The following is a 24072-nucleotide window of genomic DNA, read 5'->3' as shown; positions in this document are numbered from 1 at the left end:
TATCCACCCATCCAATTATCCATCAACTATTTATCTATCCATCCATCCAACCACCCATCCATCTGTGCATCCAGCCATCCATTCATCTGTCCAGACATCCAACCATCCAACTATCCATCCATCCATCCATATCCATTCGTCCATCCATCCATCCATCTAACACACACTTATATAGTCTTCAAGATGGGTGCTAAGGTTTCAAACATGACTAAGAAACTGAAATGGTCCTCACAAAAAGCTCAAGATCAAGTGAAGTGGATAAACACAAACCTCTCTGGGTCATCACGAAACTCAAATTACGAATACACGTAAGAGTGCTTAATAAACTGTAATCCATCTTAAAAATATAACCTATAGGTGGAACGGTGTAACAGCTTAAAGCATGGGCTCTAGTCAGCCTGCTTTCTTCTGTGGAACCAAAGGCAAACCACTTTATCTGACCAAGCCATGATTTCCTCATCTACAAAATGGCAGAAGGGGGTAATAATTATTATAATGTCTACTTAGCAGAGAGGTTGGGAGGATTTGATGAGATAACTCATATCAAGTAGCTAGCATAGTGCTGGGGCCACAGTTAGCACTTCATTAATTTTCTTTTTCTTACTATTATGTTTGTTTATATTATTGTATTATTACATATTATTGTATATTATTATACACATGAGGAAAAAGTAATCATGTCTGGGAAGATGATAAAAGATGTACAGAAGAAATGATTTCTGAGCTGGGTTTATTGGGGAGGGAAATTTTTCTCAGGTGCCAAAAGGAATGGTATTTTCAGCAGGGAGAACAGCATGTGCAAAAGTCTTGTGGTCTGAGGGTGTAGCTGAAGATTCAACAAAAGGAGAAGGTGTGTGGCTGGAGCATGGGACCCTGCAGGGCAGAAAGGAGAAGGTGCCATTGCATTAGGATATGGAACTTGGGTTTTGTCTTGAGGATGACAGGCAGCCACTGGAAGGGCTTTATCAAGGATATGGTCCCATCCAGTTGGCATCTTAGGAAGCTCTGCCATGCAGAGAACAAATTTGGAAGCAGGGAGCCCAGGGCAGAGACTGGAGAAATAGCTCCCTGGAGAGCAGATGAGACAGGACCCAGTGAGCTGGCACAGGCCTAGTGAGAAAGGGCGGATTCGAGAGATGGGTTTTTAAGTAGAATCAGCTAGGACTTGGGGACCAATTGGAGAAAAGAAGAGGCATAATGAAGGTTTCACAGGCATCTTGAGGAGCACCCTATCAGAGACAAAGTCCCTGGGACTGAGATGAATTTTCCTCCTCACTTTGCTTATATCTGCCCATGCCATGCAGAGTTTCTCTGAATAAATTTGCATATATTTATGCTACAGGAAGCCAGTGCTCACTCCTGCAAAAGGAGCATCTCTCTATTTTCCAACCCCTCCCTCTCTCTCCAAATATATGAGCATATCCAGAATGACTCCCCTTCTTCCTGAATAAACCTTGACACATCCCTTATCTCTCCTAGCTTTGGACAGGATAATCTCATGTCTTTCTCTGGGATCTCTAACTCTAGGATACTGGGAAGAGAGTGAGCTGATGGCGATCTAATCCCCTGATGTATAAGTGGTGCACCAATTAGGACAATTTATGTTGTAATAGGAAATTGAATTCAAATTAGCTTAACAATGAGGGGTCCTGGGTTCATGAAACAGAAAAGCTGGAGATGTCAGCCATCAGGTGAAGCTTGGTCCAGCAGTTCAATGATGTCACCCATGAAGAACACCATTATTGTTTGTCATCTGTCTCCCTCAGTGTCAACTTTGTTCAAAGTCTGGTTGTCCCCAGGCTCTTTGAAGGACTCCTAACCACATGCTCTTGCTTTCCCACCCAGCAAAGAGGAAAGGGAAAGTCTTAGTCTGGGCACTGCCCCCAAAGCCCTGAGATCTACCCTGACTGGACAGCTCCATTCCCATGCCCACATCTGAGGCAATCTCTGTGGTCAGAAAGAGGGGCATTCTGATAGGCTCCTCCTGGGTCACAGGCTCCTGCCTCTACTGGTGGTTGCCTGTTCCTCTCCATTGGGAACCCAGGACTTTCTGGGAAAGGGGGATTGCTGGGATAGAAAAAGAACATGCCCAGGACACATGCTATTGGAGAAAACTTTATACTCTCTTCATTCCCAAAGAGAGAGGAGATAGCTTCAAAACCAGACATAGTCTCTGGGAAACTTTCTGGTTATCACACAGAGTGAATGAAAAAAGTCAAACAATACTGCTTGACCCAGCAACGTTAAGTGTCCAAGGACCAGCTGCTTATGAGGAGATAAAGAGAGTCAGTGTCCCATCCAGTTGCCTAGGCTTTGTACTATCCACTTGATGGCCCAGTCCAGACAATCCTGGGACCCTCTATTGGTCACAAGCATCAACCATCCTACGCTGAAGATTTGGAGTGCCAAGTGGGAGCACCCTGGGGTGAAGGGTCTTCAGAGTTGGTTATATTAGACAGGATAGGTCAGATTGCACTGCAGTAATAAACAATCCCCTAAACCTTAGTGACATAGCAAAGCAAGTGTTTATTTCTCATTCTCACAAAGTTTATGATGAGTTTAGGTGGCTCTCTGGGAGCTGTCCTTTACACAGCAAGTCAACTGACCAGGGAGCTTCAATCTTATGGCACCTCCATAGCACATGTCCTTGGCAGTGGGGCAAGAAAGAGTGGAGAATCATGCTCTGGCTCTTAATTCTCCTGCCTGGAATCACACACTTTTCATTTGCTTATGTGGCCATTCCCATCTTAAAATAATTTTCCCATGTTCCCTGAAGGAGAAATGAATTGGAAATACCAGGGAGAAGTAAAGCTATCTTCCTTGCAACAGGAAAATGGTTGGCACCTCACTCAGACTCACCTTCACATTCCCCCAAAGGTGAGAAGGAGAAGCCGTTGTTATCTGCTCACTACCAGGTGTTCAGGATTAAGGGATGAACTGCCTTCTAGCAGTTCATATTCAACTTGGGGAGACAGGGCCAATCGTTAAAAAAAAGGGGGGTAGGGGGAGAGAGACAGGGAGAAAAATAATTTTAGAACTTGCTTCCTGAGTTTATTGTGAGGATAAAAAAGGAGATGAAGCATATGACATCCTTGGCAAGTCTCCCAGCAGAAATAAGCTCTATAAATACAAGCTATTATTGCCATTTTACAGATGAGGCAATCAAGGCTCATGGTCTCTCTTGAGGTCATCTAGTGATGGTCATTCAGTAACTGGTGACTTCAGAATCCTCTGTTAGTATTCTTGCCCTTGCCTTGATCTCATTCACATGAGAAAACTCTCTTCCTCCTGCATTGTTCATTCAAAATCTGTTAAGGGCTTCCTGACCATCTCTGGGCACCATGTGCTCTAATTAATATGGGTCTGGTCACATAAGCAGATGGAATGTGTGTGACTTCCAGGCAGGAGAAACTGAGAGCCAGAGCATGATTCTCCACTCTTTGTTGCCCCACTGCCGAGGACATGTGCTATGGAAGTGCTGTAAGATTTACATCCTGATGGGTCTAAAGTGAGAAGCTCTTCCACTTGTTTGCCTCTGTATCCAGGTTTGCATCCTTTTGTGATCCCAACCTCCACCTTGTAGGTAGTCATGGTTTAATGGTAACATTTGTCATTTCAATGTGATGGGAGAAGTGCTGTCCCACTTTGTGACCGAGACTATCTCGGGAGTTCATGGCACTAAGATGCCAACATTCTAAAGTGATGTATCCCATCTTTCTAAGATTCCACTGTTTCTCAGCTCTAGGATTCTGGATTCAACTTCTAGGACTCTAGACCAGTACTGTCCAAGAGAACTTTCTGCAGCTGTGGAAATATTCTACGGCAGTGTTGTTCAACATGGTAGCCACTAGCTTCTTGTGACTATGGAGCATCAAAGTGTGGCTAAGGTAAGGGAGGAACTGAATTTCAATTTTATTTAATTGTAATTAATTTGAATCCAAGTAGTCACATGTAGCTAGTGGCTATTGTATTGGGAACCAGAACTCAAAACCCTCTTATTCTAATTTTCTATGGTGTTTGGATTCCTACTTGCCCACAATAAGCACAGCTGAAGTTCTCAACAGCACCATGACATCAGTTTGGGTCACTTCATCTGGAACTCAGTAAAAGAAACACTAATTTTGTGTGTGCCATTCAGAAAAAAGATATTACCCTACAGCATCGAGCAACCATCAGTTCTCAGTGATTTGAAACAACAAAGGTCTATTTCTTGCTCATACTGTGTTCATCTCAAGTTGGCAAGAAGTTCTGCTCATCATAGCTGTTTGGTCACTCAGGCTAATGAGAAGTCACCTTTTCAAAAGTTGCTGGTCAGAGGGAAAAGTGAGCTGTGAAGGGTCTTGTGTTGGTCACTGTATTTGCCAAAAATTGATACACACTGACTCTTCCCCCCAGGTCATTGGCCAGAAATATTCATATGTCCTTACCCCTATACTGGGGTACAGAATGTGCAACCCTACATATTCCAGAAGGGAAGAAAATCAGAACTATTTGGTCATCTATACTAGTGATTGTATTGCATGCAAGGTAAAAAACAGGGTTAGAAGTAGAAGGAAAGCATCAAGTCTGAGGGAAAATAAACAACCTGGAATATCTGAAAGAGCACTGGACTTGGAATTCAGGGGCAGAGACCCAATTCCTGGGGTTGCCACTGATTTACTCTGTGATCCTTGATACACATCTCTTTCTCCCTGGGCCTCTAAGGTGTATGCTTTGAATAATAACTGAATATATATGTAGTAATTGTAATATATAATCTATTACACATACACACATACATATGTGTGTTATATACATAATTAATACATTTATACATAATATATATATATATCACACAGGGCCATAGGATTTATTGCAGCTTTATAGTTACTATCTTTTTCTATGCTTAATCAAGTGAGAACCCTGGATCCCTTGTTTAATATTTGTGGTTTAGGCTACTACTGGGCCATACACATCTCTTCACTCTTTTTATCTGGAGAACATTAATTTTTCAGAGGATGAAGAATCATTTCCCCAAATAAAAAGTTACATTTTCCCATCTTACTTTCATATAGGATGGCCATGTGACAACTTCTGCCTAATAACATGTAAATGGAAGAAGTTGTCATCAGGTGCATCTTCCAGAAAACTCCCTTTGTAAAGGAAGCTGAGCTACTGCTTATCTCTTCATAGTCCAACTCCCCCTATTCTCTAGTCTGGATGGAAGGTGTGATGGCTGGAGCTCCAGCAGTCATTTTGAGAGCATTTGGATGCAGATCACACTTTAAAGATGGTAGCACAACAGCTAGAATGAGCCTGATCTCTGAAGGTATCATGGAGCTGCCATTCTTCTGACCTCTTTTACATGAGGAAAAAGTAATCCCCAACCACGACAATGTCATTTATATTTGGATTTTCAATTATGTGTGATCAATTCCTCAGGATAAAACATCACAAAAGTCCAAAAACTGATTGCCTTGTTGATTACCAAGAAATGGTCCCTTCCAAGGGTGATAAAGAGAATATGGGCATTGGAGCCACATAGACCTGAGTTCCCATTCCACTGTTCACCAGCTGTGTGACCTTAGTCAGGAGACTCAGCCTCTCTGAGTTCAAGTTTCCTCATTGTAAATGGTGATGATAAAGAAACACTCCTTTCTCATATGCACAGTATGTTTGTGAGATGACATTCACAGAGTTCTTATTGCCTCCCACATAGTGGGCATTCATAAAGTGGCAATAACAATAATAGCCACATTATTTTTCACTGACTCTGTGCCTTGTGCTGTTCTAAGGGCTTTACATGCACCAACTCATTCAATCCTCACTAAGCCCCAGGAGGGGGTGCTTTATCATCCCCATTTTATAGATAAAGGAACTATAACAATAAAGTATGCATAGAATGATTATTTGAATATCATGCTGTATAAATGATTTAGGACACCAGGGGTGCCTGAATATCAGACATTTGCATGCTGCCCTCATGATCTTTGTCACATCTCACTGTTACCTTGTCTCTAGTACTATTATTGACTGAATACTTTTCTTAATTTTAGATAGAATCACTTTAAAAAAATATTCTCACTCTAAGCAATATATATATATATATATATATATACACACACACATATCTTCACAAAAACATATGGTACTACATAACAGAGCTAAACATACATTTATACTATATTCTCATGTTATACTTTAGCCCAGCAATCCCAGTCCTGGATATATAAACGACAGAAAAAATGCTTGTAATCCCCCAAAGACACAAGATAAAATTTCATAGCAGCTCATTTTTTTAAAGTAGGTGCTTTTTTTTTTCTTTTTGGCCACACCTATGGCATGTGGAATTTCTTGGACCTAGGGATCAAATCCACACCACAGCAGCGACCTGAACCACAGCAGTGACCTGAGCCACAGTACTGACAAAGCAAGATCCTTAACCTGCTGAGCCACAAAGAAACTACCTATAGCAGCTCTTTATGTGGACAACTTAAATGCCCATCAGCAGTGCCATGGAGACAAAAGTTGTGATGTATTCACTCAGTGGAATACTACTCAGCAATAAAAAGCACAAACTAGTGATTCATGAAACAACATGATAAAGAGATAACATGAGGGGAAAGTTTGATACCAAGGAGAATACACTGGATAAATCGATTCGTATGAGGTTCAGAAGCAGGAGAGAAGTGATGGGGTGAGGATAGTCGTTACACTGGAGCAGGTAGCAACAGGGAGGGACATGAAAGTGCTGGAAAGAGGCTACATTTTGACTTGGGTGATGGGCATGCCCATGCAAAACTTAATAATTGAGTTCTCCACTCCATATTGGTGACCTTTACTATAATTAGTTATGTCTCAATAAACAGGTCAATTAAAATCTGTTGAAAAGGATCAAATGAGTCACTGGGCTGCATGGAATCATCTTGCACATAGAGAAGCAAAATGCTCCCCACAAGGAGCAGGATGTTCTTGGTAAATGCCAACTGAACAAGAGATGTGGGAGAGCTAGCCACTTCTGTGCCCTACCCTTGGTCATCCCCAGGTTCCACAGGGAGGGCTGGGCTCCTCCCGGCTGCTGTGTCCTTTGTGCCAAGGCTCCACCAGTTACAGCCAGTTGACCCACCAGATGTCAGCTCCCTTGCTGCTTCCCTCTTCACTCTGGCTCCTGCTCAATTGGCCACTTTCTCCCTGCTTGGATCCACCTTCCCACAGCTCCCTTCTGATGAGGGTATTGGTTTGGCCACATGTTAAAACTGAAGCAGATCCTGGTACTTGAGGGGAATTCTCTCCTTTACTGAGCCCAGTGGGTGGAGGAGCAAAGGGAAGAAAGGAAAGATGGTGGGGAGGTAGGATCCTGAGGCATGTGTTTCACTTTGGGGAGCATCTGTCCAGGAGGATGGACAAGGTTGTCGAGAAGAGACGGTGTCAGGAATCAAGTCATTCACGTTTAAGGTCTTAGTGTGTGTGAAGATAGACAGGTAGATAAGATGGATAGATAGAAGGATGGAGAGAGAGTACAATGGAAATAGAGTGACAGAGAGAGGCAGAGAGGAGAGATAGAGAGGGAATATACAAAGAGAGAGACAGCACACACATTTTCTCTAATGCATGACCTCTTTTTTACAGCTTTTCAAGGATTCACAAAAATATTGGAGATCCTCCTCACCATAGCAAATTCATTGGCTATAAAATGTCAAAAAACAATGACAATTAAAATCAAGATAAATTTAACCAACTGTCTATAATTCTCCTGTGTCAAGTTGTCCCCACCTTCCACCTCATCATCAGCTTTGTGAGACCAAGAGCTGGTGACAAAGCCAAGGAGGAGGTTGACCAGAATGGCATCCCCAGAGTGGCATCCCCAGGGCTCTGGAACCCCCTACGCACATACAGGCCACCTCTGAGTCTAAGCTTGTGCTGAATGCCAAACATCATGCCCAGAGAGGGGCTAAGGTTGCCCAGAGACACACAGCAAATCATTTCTTCCTTCATTCAACAAATCCTCACTAGATCCCTTCCAGGTGTCAATCTCTATGCCAACTGCTGGGGACAGAGAGGTGACAATATCTCCCAAACTATCCCCTAGACCTCCAGTTTAAGGGAGAGAACAAATTAAACTGGCCCTTCATTTCTGAACTTGCACAGCAAATGTAAAAATATGGTACAGAGGATGTGTGAGTGGAGAGATGTAATTTACCCTGCGGGGACTAGAGATGGTTAGCTTCTAAAGGCTCCAAGGGGGATGTGGAATTTGGCTTAGAAAAATAAGAGTATCAACTCTCAGTGGGTGTCAGTTAAGGAAGATGAGATGCTCCAGGCTGCAGGAAGGGCATGTGCAAAGGAAATCTAGCCTCTGAATGGGCGAGATGGGATAAACGAGCTTTCATGGCACAGAGCTCTGTGTTTGGCACGCCATGTCTCATTGGATACTGTTCAGTGAGTTATTATTATTATACCCATTTCCTGGATGTCAAAGTTGAATCTCCTGAGATCACACAGCTACCAAGTTCCTATTGGGGTTCACATTCTCATTTCTTTAATCCAGAACTCATGATTTTTTAGAGGAGGGTTTAACTCCATGCTTTTTGACATGGGCCGTCCTCCCTTAAGGATTCACCCTTTTCTATACCCAGGTGTGTTGATAAGAATTCTCATTATTCCAGTTCCAGTGGTAACCCTGATTGCTTGCTAAGTGGCTGCCTGGTGGTTTTAGATGGGTTAAGTGTTCTAGGATTGATTAGTGATGTCTGCACTGGGTAAAGGAGCAGGGCTACACATGCCATGGACTTACTAATTCTGGGCTAGTGGCTTCATGAAAGACTTTCGTTTTTCTTTGGGCTTTTAGGGCCAAATCTTCCATTCCCAAGTGACTCTCATTATGTAGCAAGGAAGCTGAGAGGTTTTTATGAGGAAGAGTGACTTGATTACCAGTTAGGAATCCAACAAGAATAACCGTGCCTTCCACTGGGCCCTGATTTTGGGAAGCCCCTCAGTATCATCTAGTCTTATACCCCTTCTCAACCCCTGCTTCCTCCTACAAGATCTTTCTGACTTTTCTTATACAGGACATTTTCTCCATTCCATCAAATTGAGTTTCACACAGTCAGAACTGCAGAAAGCAACAATCCTACCCAAAGGTAACCAGCTCATTTCTAATGGGAAGTAGAGGTATAACTCAAACAGCAAATATTCTCAATCCCCATCCCTCAACCTGCACTGTTTTTGCTGTTCTTCCAAAGGGAAGGGCAGAGGAAGTCTATGAGAAAACTGGCCTTGCCATCAATATATTTCAGACCCTCACCAGTCTGGCTCAATATCCCAAGTGGCAAACCAATCAGCACACAGCAGAAGGAAGGAAGGAAGGAAGGAAGGAAGGAAGGAAGGAAGGTAGGTAGGATGGAAAGAAAGAAAGAAAGAAAAATAGAAAGAAAAGAAAGAAAGAAAGAAGGAAAGAAAGAAAGAAAGAAAGAAAGAAAGAAAAAAAGAAAAAAAGAAAAAAAGAAAGAAAGAAAAAGAAATTCTAACAAGACATTAATAGATAAATAAAAATAGCTTCCACAAGAAACGATGAGGAGTCACGCAACAAAATGATTTCTTTCTGTGCATGTAAACTCATGAATAATCAAACCGCACAGTCCCCAAACGAGCCAAGCACAGGTCTTGTCAACCTCATCCCAGTTTCCTCCTGGAAGGTCACCTCAAACCTTTGCAGGCCTGGGTGGCTCTGCCCCTCACATCTCCTCCCCACCCATCCCCTCTCAGTACCCCCACCTTCTCCTTAGAGGGGAGAAATTAATTCCCAGTGCTATGGAAACGTGCAGAAAATCTGAATGGAAGACTGGGGCAGTGCTCATGAATCATCAAGCAGAAAGGGGAGTTCGATAAAATATCGGTGGGGGGGGGGTCCCCAGGCCACAGCTTTTGTGAGCTGAACCAGAGCCCTTGCTTCAAGCTTCTTTAGTGTCACATTTTAACCTATCAGCTGCCTTGAGAAGCAAGATGATCTTCCCTGCCTTTTTTCTTCTCCCTTTAAAAAAATTTATTTTTTTATTTTTTTATTTTCCCTCATGTGTTAAGGGAGGAAACAGTGACAGGGACAAGTGACAGCTCGCTAATTATTCCCTTACTGCCACTGCTGTTCTGGCTTTGGACGCATTGCTCATTTCTCCCCGTCTTCGCACTGAATAATGCATGGGTCCCTATCTGTATTCAAGCGGCACCTCCGGGGACCGCCAGCCTAACTAGCTGATAACTGATTCAGTTTGTAAGCAGGGCCTCTGGGAGTTGCAAGGAAAAGTAGCCAAGAACAAATTTAACACTTCTTTCTCATTTCTTCAGAACATCAAGGAGAGGCAGGTTGGGAAATGGGTAGGGATGTCTGCTGGGCCCTTGAAAGGTACTTGACCTCAAGTTAGAAGAAGAGAACCTTGGCTCTAGCTGTGGGGAGAGGATATAATGATGAAGATGATGATGTGATGAAAATAATCAAGGTTAGTTGAAGGCTTAATATGTGTCTACCATTTTACTAAACACTTTGCATGCATGCTCTCTTATAATCATCACAAGAATCCCTTGGTGGCAATGCATTGGCAAATATATCAGTTAGCTATTACTGTGATAACGCTGTGTAACAAATGGCCTCTTCATTTCACTAGCTTTCAATAATACATAAAGGGGCAAGCACATTTCCTACCTCTGGCTACATCAGGTCTGCCAATAGCCCATTAGCCAAAGCAAATCACATGGGAAAGTCTGGTATCTAGGAGAAGAGTAAGTGCTATTCACATGAGTTCATGGCCAGGGTGTGGTATCTAATGCTATTACAGGGGATTGAAGAATTAAGTACCACGATGGAATCTCCAGAACAATCCCTTCTGAAAATCAGGAACTTTTGCCCCAATGCCCCAAACAAATACAATTTTTGCAAAAAACAAACAACTCCCCCCCCCCAAACCCCAATATCCTTTGGTCTCCAGACTGAACTCTTCATTAAATGATGCCAAAATCTACAACTGAAATTATAATGATCATCAAAATGGCAAATCCTTACCCAATGTCTTCAGGACCAAGTGATTTCCATTATTGACTCATTTTCTCCTCCTTAATAACCCTTTTATATACTCTGCTGTACAGGTAAAGAAACAAGCACAGGGAAGTTAAGCAATTTGCCTAAAGTCACACAGCTGGTAGAGAGCGAAGCCAGGATTCGACCCCAGGCTGGTGACAGAGAGCAAGCTCTGAGCCACCATACTTGCAAATGAGCTGTCACATAGAAGGTTGAATTTTGGATGCAGATGCTATATTTGAAATAGCACAGTGCAGTTGGCTTTGAGAGATATAATTGGGTAGGGTTGGGTTGACACCTGAATCAGGGCCAAACCAGTCTCTTGAGGGTCTGGACACTCTTGAGAAGAGGGTGGGGCTCCCTAGCTCTTCCTCTCTCTTTCTCTCTCTCAATCAACCTGAGTTGTCAGGACATACATTTTGGTCCCTAACAATGAATAACACATTTAACTTGCTGGTGGAATTTCTGACTTTCTCCCACCTGTCCAAGTGGACCTAAGCTTTTCCAGGAACAACAGGCATTAGGACAACACCTGGCTTTCCACCATCAAATGCTCCTCTCTCACCACTTGGACTGGTGACCACCATAATCCTTAATTCCCCCTGCCTCCTGCACTAGATCTGGTGGCGGCAGGCAATGGGAACAAGGCTGGCTCTTGCTTTATGAATGGCGATTAAACTGGCTACAGGTCCACCTGTTTTGAGGTCAAATAATCTCCAATTTGATCCACTTTTAGAATTAGGAATTTAATCCCTAACCAGATGAAAACAGACCCAGTCTGGACATCAAGGGTCATTCATGTTTGCACAGCTGTGTGTTCCTGGAGCCTCACCTAGTCTCAGTGCTTTGTACTACCTCAATGACTCATGGGTGAATGAATGGATGAAGGATGCTCATCCGTTCAATGAATACTTCATAGATGAAAAGCAAAGCCTGGGAGAAGTGAAGTTATTTAACAAGGACCCTTCCTTCTATTCAGTATCTACTTATTGAGCACCTACTATGTGCCAGGCACTGTTAGGTGCTGGGGATCCAAAAAGCTCTGCTGTTGTGATCCAATGAATATACTCAACATAATGTCAGGTGGAGAGGAATAAAGCAGGATAAGGGGGAGGGAGGTGATGGTGGTTGGTAGAGATACTCTTAACCTCCATCAGATGCTACAGTGTGCCAGGCACTGTACTGGTGCCTCAATTATCTGATCTTACATATCTTATCTGAACACCCAAAGAGCTCCCCCACCATCCTGAAGCTTGATTATTTCATCATTATACCCATTTTACAGATGAAGTTTGGAGGCTCTGAAAAGAGGGATGTCTTACTGCATATGCGAGACCAGAGGTTAGCAACCAGGTCTGCCTGCCTTGTCTGAGCAGGGCAGAATGTGGGCTCCCCTCAGCAGCTCCTGAAGCTAGTGAGTCAGGGATGCTGGGTGCTAGGGGTGAGAAGGATGCTCGGGGTCCCCACAGCTGTCATCTGCCCAGGTGTGCATCTGCATCCAGCTGCCCAGTGCCGCCGTCTGCTGGGGCGACACTGGGTTCGCTGTCAGGAGCCGCATGTCAAGGCAGCAGCGGGGGAGGCAGGCAGGCTGTTGGCAGGTAGCTTAAAATAGCAGCGTGTCCTCACGGCTGCAGGAGCTCTGTTCTCTCGGCCGAGAACACTCAGGGAGAAATTTCTCAGCCCGGCAGCCACCCCCTCGTTGAGAAATCATGTTCAAGTGCAAGGTGCCCCTTTGCTTCAAGGGCCTGTGGGATGAAAGCCAAACTTCAAACTCCGGAACCTTGATGAGCTGCCCTCTGCCCTCAGGTCTGTTCCCCTCATAGTCCTTTCTCTGGTCACCCTTGCCCTGCAGCATTCAAGATGTCCTTTGTACCTGGCTATATGAAAGGCCCTCCCTGATACCTTCTCCATCAGGAAAATGTATGGAATACAGTAAGTGTTCAATACATATCAATGAGACTCATAAGATGTTAAAATCTTATTCTTTAACCTCAGCTCACTTGTCAGTACCTCTGGGACTCTCCCAGATTCTCCCAGGAATGCAAATCCCTCCTTCCTCTAAGGCATACAGCCTGTGCCAGATTAGAATTGGAAAAATCCTGTTCATGGCTCCCTCCAACCCTGCTGACAGGGTAGGCTGCCACACCTAGAAAGAGTAGCATTGCTCTACCATGGGTGGCAGGTAATTGGCACATAGGGCAGAACTCTCCTAGCCGTACACATGGAAGACATTGCTAATCAATCACAGCATCCTTTCTCTCTGAGCTCTGGAGCTTCAATGCGTTCATGAGCAATTGACTGGAGTTGCCATCAAGATGATGCCTTGATGGCTTCTCACTTCCAAATGCCATTAACTACAACCTTTCAAGAAATGGCCTCCAGAAGCTTGTCTTCATGACTGCCTCGGCCATCAGACCAGGAGGCTCTTGAGGGCATGACAGTGACTTATTTCAGTGTCTCCTCCTCTTGGCACAGAACCTGGCAAACACAAGGCACTGAAGAAATGTTTGTCAAGCACAGGAATCTGGGAACTGGGGAGAGCCCATCCTGCTGTGCGGACATATGCAGAAGCACCTCACTGAGGCTACTTCAAGCCCTCAGAGCGCTTCCATGCTTCCCACTCTCTCCCTCTTGGTCTCCAGAGAGCAGAGTCCAAAGCCCAGGAAACCCAAACCACAGGCTTACGGAGATCAGCTCCCAATCAAACAACGTTTTCCCCATGACTAACCACACAGGGATGCAAGGTCAAAGACAAAAGCTACTCGGACCAAGAAGATGATACTGAGAGGGAGAGAAAGCATCTCACCAGGTCTTAGCATCTCCCTGAGCCTCAGTGTTCTTATTTTAAAATGGGGATAATAGGAGTCTCTACTTGGCAGGACTGTTGTGAGATAATGAACAGAAAGTCCTCATTGGTGTCTGATAAATAGGTTATAATTATGATGGTGACAGTGATAATGGTGTCATACTCCTAATGGAGATCTCCAGGGAGAGAGAGGTGCCTCAGAGAACCCTGAGCTCCAGCCTCTCCCTGATTCCCATGCCCCTGGGACCTCCCAGCCCTGGGAGAGGTGCCAGGAAGAAGGCCAAGGAAGCAGTGGGGCCCCTACCGCAAAGAAGAAGGCTGTGAGTCCCCTGGCAGGGGAAAGGGAGGGAGCTCTTTCTCTGGGGACAGTATGTCCTACATGATCACTTTTGGTCCCATGGGAAAACTAAGACCCATGACACAATGGAACTAGCCTAGTCTCGTGGAGTAACAAGCCTCTGCAGTGGAGCCCAGGATCTGCTGATTCCACTGCCCACGGTATTTGCACAGAACCATTTGACCTTGTTGGAAAAGTAGCTACACTGATCACTCACTCATCTACTCCCTTTAGTTTTATTGAGCATGTTCTAAGGGAGTTCACACTCTAGTTGAGGGAATATGGTGTGATCTGACATGCTGTTAAATTATCTCAGTGTCATAGGAAGAGTGTTTGAGTTGAGTTTGGGGAAAATTTCACAGGAGGGCTCTGTTGATTGGGTTTTGCAGTGTGAGTAGGAGTTCATTAGGGAGGCTAAAGGGAGGAAGGGCATTTGGAGCAAAGGCACAGATCCATGAAAAAGCATGATGTATTTGGAGACCATTTAGCAGAACTGAGTGTCCCATCTCAGGAAGTATGGGGCAGTAGCTGTAGGAAAGAAGCCTGGGAGACAGATCAAGACAGAGCCTGGAGGTCTTCCCATGGTATTTGGGCTTTTCCCTGTGAGCAGAGACATCATGAAGATGTGTTCCAGTTCAGCTGTTTATGCCACAGCTTCTATTACCCCTTATACTCAGCTGACTGGCACTGGGCTGCTCTCATCAAGGTCAAAGGGAAATGTGGGATGGGGCAAAGATTAGCATGAACCTTTCAGCATGGACCATGCTGCTCTCCCACAGATATTGTGCTCAACGTCTGCTCCAGGCACTTAAGCCTCAGACACTCAGAAGCACAGAGTCCCATGGTTAAGACCTCTCCAACTCATAGACCCAGTGATTTAGAGAACTGTATTATTTATCTACTCCTTCAGTCATTTGGTTAATAAAGTGGAAAAGCCCCCAGCAGATAGTGTGTCAGTCAGTTATTGCTGTGAAACAAGCCACCCAAAGCAGTGAGTTAAATCAATAGTCACTTATTGATTGGCTACTTGCCTGGTGGTCATCTTGGATGGACTCACTCGTGCACCTGCTGGTCGCCAGGGGTTCTACTCTGACTGGGTTTGTCTGGGGGTGGGGTCCTATGCCACGCGTCTTTCATCTTCCTCTCAGGAACGGCAGGCTGGCCAGTTAGCAGTGGGTTACCTGAGGGAGTGCAGATGACCCTCTTTAGAAATTTGGCTCTGAGAACACAGAATCTGTGAACCAGAGCCACTGTGATCACTCATGGGTTCCTGAGGGTTGAGCTAGGGCTTGGGCCAGTGGGGCCCTAGCCCTGGTTGGGTGGGGGTGGATAGAATTGGGAACACCCAGGCTGGTCTGTCTGGATGACACAAGTCCTCATCTGGGTTGGTGAGTTCCTGCTGTTCTATTGATGCTTAAGGCTGGGTCCACCTTATTCAATGGTCAACTCCCTGCTCCAGGTCCACCTGGCTCAGCAGCCCAACCCTCACAACACCCCTCCAGGGGCTGCCCACCCAGCTGCAAGAGCAAGCGAGCTCCCCCTCTTTCCTCAGTGGCAACCCCCTTGGGGAGGAGAGAGCAGATAGCAGAACGGTGCTATTTACAAGCTTTCAAATGGGTTATTGAATCATAAACTGAAATCACAGGCTGTAACCAAATCAGCAAGGACCAGATTCAATAAAGTGAAAAGGGAGGGGGAATAAAAATCCCACCTAGAAGCTTGTTAAAGCTTTCTCTGCCTCTCCTGGCCCTGCTTTCTGAGCGTCTCATTGTTTCTGGTGAATAAACCCAGCCTGGTCTAGTTTGATGCCGGTGCTATTAATTCCATATGTGGTTTATGAGTGGAGGAAAAGGCCATCATTACGTGCCGTTGTAACTTGAAAAGAACCCAACGGGTACTTCATCTCTGCCTTGCTGGAGTAGCCGACGCCTCTGCTGAGCTGTGAGTGTCTCAAATTCTAATGCAGGAAAACTTTTTTTGTCGGGGGGCATGCACTCCACCATCTTGTGGTGACTGTGAAATCCACACATATGGGGTCTCTGCTCCTAAGGAGTTCCTGGGGTCCCCTCTGACCTTCTGCTGGGGCTATATATATGAGCACAGGACTTTACAGTTTATAAAGCACCCTCGTGTGTTATATCTGAATGATGATGCAAACTCGGAATGCAGAGTGCCTGGCCCAAGGGACTGGCCCCAGAATATTAGCTCTTGTGGGTGCTATTATCATTATTTCCTATTGACTGCATGTCTACTCCAGGCTAGATGCTGAGTATATGCTGCTTGTAATTCTTCAATCAAATTCTGCAAAAGTGGAATTGTGGGGCCCATATTACAGATGAAGACTAAGACTCAGACTCACACCAAGGCATCTTCTGGGCAGATTCAGGAATCAAGCTCAGGGCTGCCCTAAAGTGCCCCAAAGCCATATTCTCTGCACTCACAACAACTCTGAGAGGGAGGAAGAGCCCCGCTTATTTTCACTCTGCCTGTTCATTAGGCAAGCGAACTGAGTCTGAGAGAGGTCAGGTGGCCACAGAGCACAGCAAAGCAGGTCAGAGGGAAGTATCACTTCCTTTCTTTGGAGCTAGCTGCATAGCCGCTTAATACCTAGGAGGTCAAGTTTGCTTTGACTTGAGCTGGCCAGCCATCCCACATCATGGATGGGAAAACTGAGGCTTGGAGATGTTAGTGCCTTGTCCAAGGTCACTCAGCCAGCAGGTGGTTAGAGCTGAGGTCTATCTTCTCCAGCTGTCTGTCTCTAGCCCCTGTACTCCCACTATAGCTATTCCATTTCTGAAAAAGCCACTGCTGTGACTCAGATGCCAAGCCCGGCCTCCCTGACTACTCCTGTCAAAACCAGCCCTGCTTTGATGGAGACCAAGTATATCCTTTTCCAGCTTGAAATTGGATCCCCTGGGCAAGAATCACCTGCCTGTACCCCTGGCTTTCAGGTGGAGGGCGGACATGGTGTAGTACAACAGTTAGGAACTCAGGCTCTGACTTCAAATCCCAGGTCCGCAACTTTCATCTGAATCTTTGGCTGAGTGATGTCCTCTTTGAAGGCCTCAATTTTCTCATCTTTTAAATGGAGATGGTAACAACAGCATCTTTCTTATAGGGTTGTTGGAAATCAGCAAGCATAGCTAATATTTAATGAGCACCACCTTTTGCTCCTAATCCTAGATGTAACCCCACTTTAGAGACGAGAGAACCAAGACAGCAGTTTGCCCAAGGTCACGTGGAGTTGGAGTCTGTCTCCAGGCAGGCTTGCTCCAAAGACCCATTGTCACCGGTGACCCTAAGCTGCCTCTTGGTTAAATGAAGCAACGTGATAGTCAGACATGGGAAAGCTAATGACCATCACATCTTTTTCATATTCGGGAGGATGTTATGCTTTACTGCATAAAAGGGGGATTTCGATCAACAATGACAAAAGCCACCCCCTGCACAGCTGGTCCTGGCACTCCACGCGGTGGACTTGGAGGAAGGTTTGCCTGAGAATGGAGGTCCATACCCACAGCATGCCCTCTGACCCAGGCCCGCAGGTTAGCCCTGCTTCCTGCACTTCCTCTCCATTCAAACCAAGACTTCTTCAGTTAGTGAATACGCCCAACATACTTTTGTGACTCTGGACCTTTGCACATGCCATTCCTGACGCCTGATTTTCCTTTATTTCTTTGGGTTACCAGCTAACACATATTTAAAGATTCAGTTCAAAATCCACTTCCTTCTTGAAGCCTCTCAAGACCCCTCCAAGCAGGATGAATTCTTCTTTCTCTGCACTTCCTGCAGCTGTAGCAAATTCCCCTTGGATCCCTGCCAACCCTGGGTTATCATGGCAGGTCTGTGTGTCTGTCTCCCTCAACAAGATCTCCTTAAGGACAAGAACTGGGATATATTCACTTCTGTGGGATCAAAACAGGCTGATGGAATGAGGGAACCAATGAAGTTTCTGCCCTGGTTGGATCGCAGTTGACATCTCATGATTAGTCATATGAGACCTGAATTCTGGTCTTGGCTTGGCCATGGCCCTCCTGTGTTCTCTTGGAAAAGGCATATTGCTTTTCAGCACCTCAATGTCCCCACCTGTAAGTTAACAGGTGTGGACTAGGTGGCCTCCAAGAGCACGCTATATAAAATTTCCCGGGCTAGGGGTCAAATTAGAGCTGCAGCTGCCCACCTACATCAAAGCCACAGCAACGCCAGATCCGTGCTACGTCTGTGACCTACACCATAGCTCACGGCAATGTTGGATCCTTAACCCACTCAGTGAGGCCAGGGATCGAACCAGCATCCTTATGCATACTGGTCGGGTTCACTTCCACTGAGCTACAACAGGAACTCTGACTGCAGCTTCTTCATCGCCCCTCCGCCCTGTGCCTCCTCTCCCAGGGACCCCATCACAGTAGTCTGGCTTCCCTGCACCCTTCTCTCCCTCACCCCTTACCCCCACCCCCATCCAGCAGGTAGGTCTCGGGGGTTTTCCTGCTGAAATCTCTCTTGAATCTGTCATCTTCTCCTCCCCACTGCCCCGCTGCCTATTAGGTGCCAGCTGCCATCATCTCGCGCCTGGATGCCTGCAGTAGCCTTTAACACATCACTGCTGGCTCCCTCCAACCACTGCACACTCAGCAAAAAGTGTGATCTTTTTAAAACACACACTCAGTCACAACCCAGCCCTGTTGAGCCCCTCCCACACCTCCTCTTGCCCCAGGCTGTGGACCAGAGACCTGCAAGGGGGTGGCTGGTCCTCTCTGCCATGCACACCCCTTCTGTGACTCTCTGTGGCTCTGGCCACATTAACCTTCTTCCTAGGATCTGCACTCACCTTGCCTGGTCTGCCACGCCAGCCTTCACACATGAGGTTCCCTCTGTCTGGAAAGTTCTCCGCCCTCTCCCCACGATCAGATTTCAACCTGATTATCAGAAGCTTTAATCTGAGGAAGCTCAGGGAAGCGTTGCAGGATGTCCCCAGACCAGACCCAGTGTTCCTCTTATATCAGCTCCCTGAGCTCCGTTTTATCCTTCACAGCCCTCATCCTGCTTTCCCATTTAATTTTACTTTGGAGATTTGGCTGCACATTTGTCTCCACCCCTGGATCAGGAGCCAGATGAAGGCAGGACACCCTCCCGGGACACCCCACCCCACCCCCCACCGTCCCATTACATCTGTAGCATCCAGCCCTGTGCCTGGCAAGGACTCCCAAGTGCTTGAAGAATGAAAGAGTGCATTTCCCAGCTCGGGAAAATGGGGTGAAGGAGAGTCCCATAGCCTGTCCCACTCAGACCTCAGTTTCACCAACTCTGAAATGGGCTCATGATCTTGGCACCTGCCACCACTCTTCTGGTGATTTCAAAACTGTCCAGAGCAGAGTGGGATGCTCTGAGGTCTGGAAGGAATGAGAGCCAGGAGCTGGTGTTGAGGAATCCCAGGCGTGGTCAGGATGACGGACCACTGTCGGGTTTTGTGACCACCTGCTCGGCTCACTGGGAGCTGGGCAGAGGAGCCAGCATGCCAGAACCCCCAGTTCTGAGAGGGGTTGGAGAAATACCTGCAAAGTTTGTAGACCTGCCAAGGGGACAGAGCTGAGCCATTATGTTCTAGAAGCTGTGTTCGTGCTCCGTCACAGTCAACGTCTAGGAGGGATATCAAGGGGCTTCTCCAAGACTTTCAGAAGAAACTGTGGGATCTGTGCTTCACTCCCCAGATGAGCATCACTGGGCCCTTATCCCTTCCCAGTGTGGTCCAGCCAACCAGATTTTCATACACCCCCACATCTTCCAATCAGCTACATTGAAACAGGCAGTATTACTGTTTCTCTGTAGTTGGTGATACTCGCTCAGAATTATCACCCGAGTCCCTGTCAGGTGGGCATGGGTACTGGGCTGGCCCCAGGGGGCCCTGCAGGGATGGGGGCAGGCAAGGTACTGTCTATTCTGGATCCAGAGGGGGGAAGCCCATGTTTTCCAGGTGCAGAGGGTGGGAAAAAGGGGGCAGGGGCTTCTTTGGGAACAACCTTGTTTGGGATGGGGGTGAGTGGGGAGTCACAAATACTTCCATAAAGAAAAGCTTTTTAAAATTATAGTAAAACATACATAATATGATATTTACCATTTTAACCATTCTTAAGTGTACAGTTCAGGGGTAGTAAAGGCACCCAACTGGTTGTAGAACCATCACCACGCCCCATCTCCAGAATGTTTTCAGCACCCCAGACTGAAACTCTGTCCCCAATAAATCAGAACTCTCTACTGTCCCCTCCCCCAGCCCTCAATGTTCACTCTACCTTCTGTCTCCATGAACCTGACTGCTCTAGGGGCCCTTCTAAGTGGAACTGGACAGCATTTGTCCTTTTGTGCCTGGCTTACTTCGCTGAGCACTGTGTCCTCAAAGTTCATCCATGTTGTAGTATGTACCCCAATTTCCTTCTTTTCTGAGGCTGACTACAATTTCATTGTATGGCGACGCCACATTTTGTTTAGCCATTTCTCCATCAATTGGATTGTTTTTCCTTTTTAGTGCTTGTGAACCGTATTACTGTGACCTTCGGAAGGAGATAATAACCTTCAGGTTTTTTTGTTTGTTTGTTTTTTTGTTTTTTTTTTTTTTTGCTTTTTAGTGCTACACCTGCGGCATATGGAGGTTCCCAGGCTAGGGGTCACAGCGGAGCTGTAGTTGCCAGCTTACACCACAGTCACAGCAATGCCAGATCTGAGCAGCGTCTGTGACCCACACTACAGCTCACGGCAATGTTGGATCCTTAACCCATTGAGCGAGGCCAGGGATCAAACCTGTGTCCTCGTGGTTACTAGTCAGATTGGTTTCCACTGAGCCACAATGAGAACTACTTAATCTTCATGATAATAAGGCTGTGAAGGATATAGAGAACGCCTTAGGATTAGACCTACGTTCAAACCTTGATGCTGCCATTTACCAGCTGTGTGACCTCAGACAAGTTACTTGACCTCTCTGAGGCTTGTTTTCCTCATCTCTGAGAAGAGGGAAAGAACACCCTTCTCCCCACGTTGATGGGCACCAAGGATGGTGATGGGCACAGATTACACATGTTGTTCCCTGCCCAATGGCACCTGGTTCAAGCACTCGACTTGCCAGTCTGACTTCAGGGGACAGTTTCTCCCTGGCGGGGGCACCTGTATCCCACCCACACAAAGACACATATATGCTCCTGCAGCCCTCGGTCTCAACATGGGCACACAGGCTTAGCCGTGTTTGACAAGTGAGGGCTGGTAAGTCACAGAGAGGCTACATAACTGTCCCAAGGCCACACGGTGGGGTGGCACTTGGACCCCTTCAGTCCTGGAGGACAGAGGAAGTGAGGTGTGCAGCCCTGAGCCTCACGCAGAGAAGGGCTCCGGGCTGCTCTTAGTCTCCCTCCCCCTTCCCCTCCCCTATTAAAAAGCGGAAACTGAAATGAAAAAATTCAAACCTCCGTCTGGTTCACAGTTAGGCCCCACCTTGGGGAGGTGGCCTCTGAGTGGCCACTGATACAGGGCTCCGTGTTGTTGACTGTGCCCCTCTCCCGGCCCCTCCCCGACTGGTTCTTTCCATCCTGGGATCATTTTCCAGACAGCCCAGAGCCCGGCCCCGCCAGACTATTTAGTCTGGGTTTGGTGACCCCCGTCTGACTGCAGGCAGGACGTGCTCAGGTTTCTGGCCTTGTCGGTACAATCACCGCAGCCCCCCTCCTGCCCCCGCCCCAACCTCTTACACAAACACTTACCTTCAGGCCCAGGACTTCCTGGCACGCTTGTGTCAGACCCTGCCACCAGCTTCCAGAAGGCAGCTCCCATGCCCTACAACACGGACCTCTGTCCACGCTCTGTGGGCACCGTTCATCTCCCTAACACGGAAACTCAGCTGGACAACATTCCCATCGCTGCTACCTCTTCCCGACACCCTCAGACCCTGTGCACAAGGTCCATTCAAAGAAAAAAAGTTGACGAGAATTCGAAATATTTCTCCATCTGTTAATGAGTGCTCAATTAGCTGTTTGTTCTTGTTCCATGTCTCAGGTGGGGAAACTGAACCTCCTGAGGGCGAGAGAAAGGAGAGACCCAGGCCCATGGGGTGGGCAGGGACAAAACCAGGAATGGAAGTCAGCCCTCTGGGCTCCCCATCATCTCAATTTTGAGGCCATTCAGTTTTCCCTGTACTCTCTCCCCGACCACCACCTCCTCTCCATTCTGGTTTCTGGGCCACCTTCTAACAACCCTTTCTGAGATGCCTCTGACACCTCCTGAGATACTCAGAAATGGGGTGTCCTGGGGTTCCCCTTGTGGCTCAGGGGAAACAAACCCAACTAGTATCCACGAGGATGTGGGTTCGATCCCTGCCCTTGCTCAACGGGTTAAGGATCTGGTGCTGCTGTGGCTGTGGCTGTGGCTGGCAGGTGTAGCTCTGATTTGACCCCTAGCCTGGGAACTTCTATATGTCACAGGTGCAACTCTAAAAAGCAAAAAAAAAAAAAAAAAAAAAAAAAAAAAGAGAGAGAGAGAGTAGAAGAAAGAAGGGAGGGAAGAAGGAAAGGAAGAAAGGAAGGAAAGAAGAGGGAGAGAAAGAAACTGGGTATCTTGAAAAGAGAACTACCTTGCTTTTGTCATCTTACTTAGATGCAATGAAGTGGGGGATAGAAGAGCTGTCCCTGCATCCTCAGAGGATTTCGATCAGGAACATTCCTTTAAAAAACCTGTGGTCTTGGTGCCTTGCTGGAAGGTTGGTTAGTAACCAGTGCTAATGACTCCCATTTGTTAAGCCCTCACCATGTGCCAGACCTGCGGGAAGTTGTTTATGGGTAATTCCCTCAGTGGGTTGAGGTAAGGAATATGTCTACTCTTCATTTTAGAGATAAAGAAACTGAGGCTCAGAGTGAGCAAGTGACTTGGAGACGGTCACACAGCCAGTAGCCTGAATTCCAGCCCCAGAGCCACGCTATTCCCTATCAGAGCATTCCATGTCCAGGCCACCACTCCTGGGTGGGAATGAGAGGCTAGAGGTTGGGTATCTTTGATATCTTTCTGTATTTCTTTCTTCACCATGAACATGTTTGATTTTTATCATACAAAATAAAGCAATATAATCCACAGTTACAACAACAAGAAACAAGATGATCTATCTTGGTGCCCAAATATATTACACGTTATCTAGACTTCAATTCTCTCCTTGTCTCTCACACACACACACACACACACACACACACACACACACACACACACGCACCGGGGGGGGGGCAGCGGTGGTGATAACTGCTGTAGACAGATTCCCCCCACCCCACCAAATCCTAATTTATATGCAGACATATAATTTTATAGGTCTTTCTAAACCATACATATTTGCAGGATTTGATTTTTAAAAATCAATAGGAAATGTATTGCTTTTGCTATTGGGGAGAGAATAAAGATATTAAAAATTAAATCAAATTTCAAAACAGGACTGGATTGGGCATTTCAAAGTTGCCAAGGCAAAGTTCTATCCCAGAAAGTTCCGCACCAGCGAAGCTGGCTTCCCCATGGAGATGCTCAGATCCCAATGGCTGGCCCTTGTACTTGGCTGGGGTGGGAGGGAGGGATGCATCTAATTCCCACCAGCTCTACTAGCCACCCCCTCCCCACCGCCCCTGGTCGATGAGCATTGTGTTCAGTTTGTGGACTCAGCAAAACACGCCCGCCCAGCTCGCTCCCTGCCCGGATTGGAAGGTGATTGCCTACTAGCCAATTAATTCTGCTTTAATTGCTCCAGCTAGAAAACGCAGGCTCGAACAGCTAATCTGGCCGGGGTGGTTCGCCTGGCAGATGTTGCTGTACCAGCTCTGGGGAAATGCTCAAAGAGTGTGAGAAAAAGCAGTGATTCTCCATCAGGGCCCT

The 24072-nt window shown here is 46.4% G+C and overlaps 1 protein-coding gene across 6 annotated transcripts in view; it reads right to left on the bottom strand.

Annotated features, from left to right (window-relative positions):
* LOC146396625 (uncharacterized) overlaps window positions 1-24072 on the bottom strand; it is a 506518-nt gene that overhangs the window by 125997 nt on the left and 356449 nt on the right. For 3 of the 6 annotated variants that reach the window (XR_014827719.1, XM_084996793.1, XM_084996794.1), the window contains one exon: window positions 15222-15371. The exons of the other annotated variants lie outside the window; for them this stretch is intronic. Coding sequence is in view for 2 of the 3 variants with exons in the window: in XM_084996793.1 (XP_084852919.1) it covers window positions 15244-15371 (128 nt within the window). In the remaining variant the exon portion in view is untranslated. Of the gene's footprint in view, window positions 1-15221; window positions 15372-24072 lie in introns of those variants that run through there. 6 annotated transcript variants of the gene reach the window in all.

This window comes from Sus scrofa, chromosome 14, assembly GCF_054392235.1.
Source record: "Sus scrofa isolate SSC_HxYL_T2T_F1_AM1 chromosome 14, Sscrofa_HxYL_maternal_Yorkshire_Landrace_v2.0, whole genome shotgun sequence".
In the NCBI taxonomy this organism is placed as follows: Eukaryota; Metazoa; Chordata; class Mammalia; order Artiodactyla; family Suidae; genus Sus; species Sus scrofa.
The sequence above is the reverse complement of the archived record's forward strand: the minus strand, read 5'-3'. Positions and strand labels throughout refer to the sequence as shown.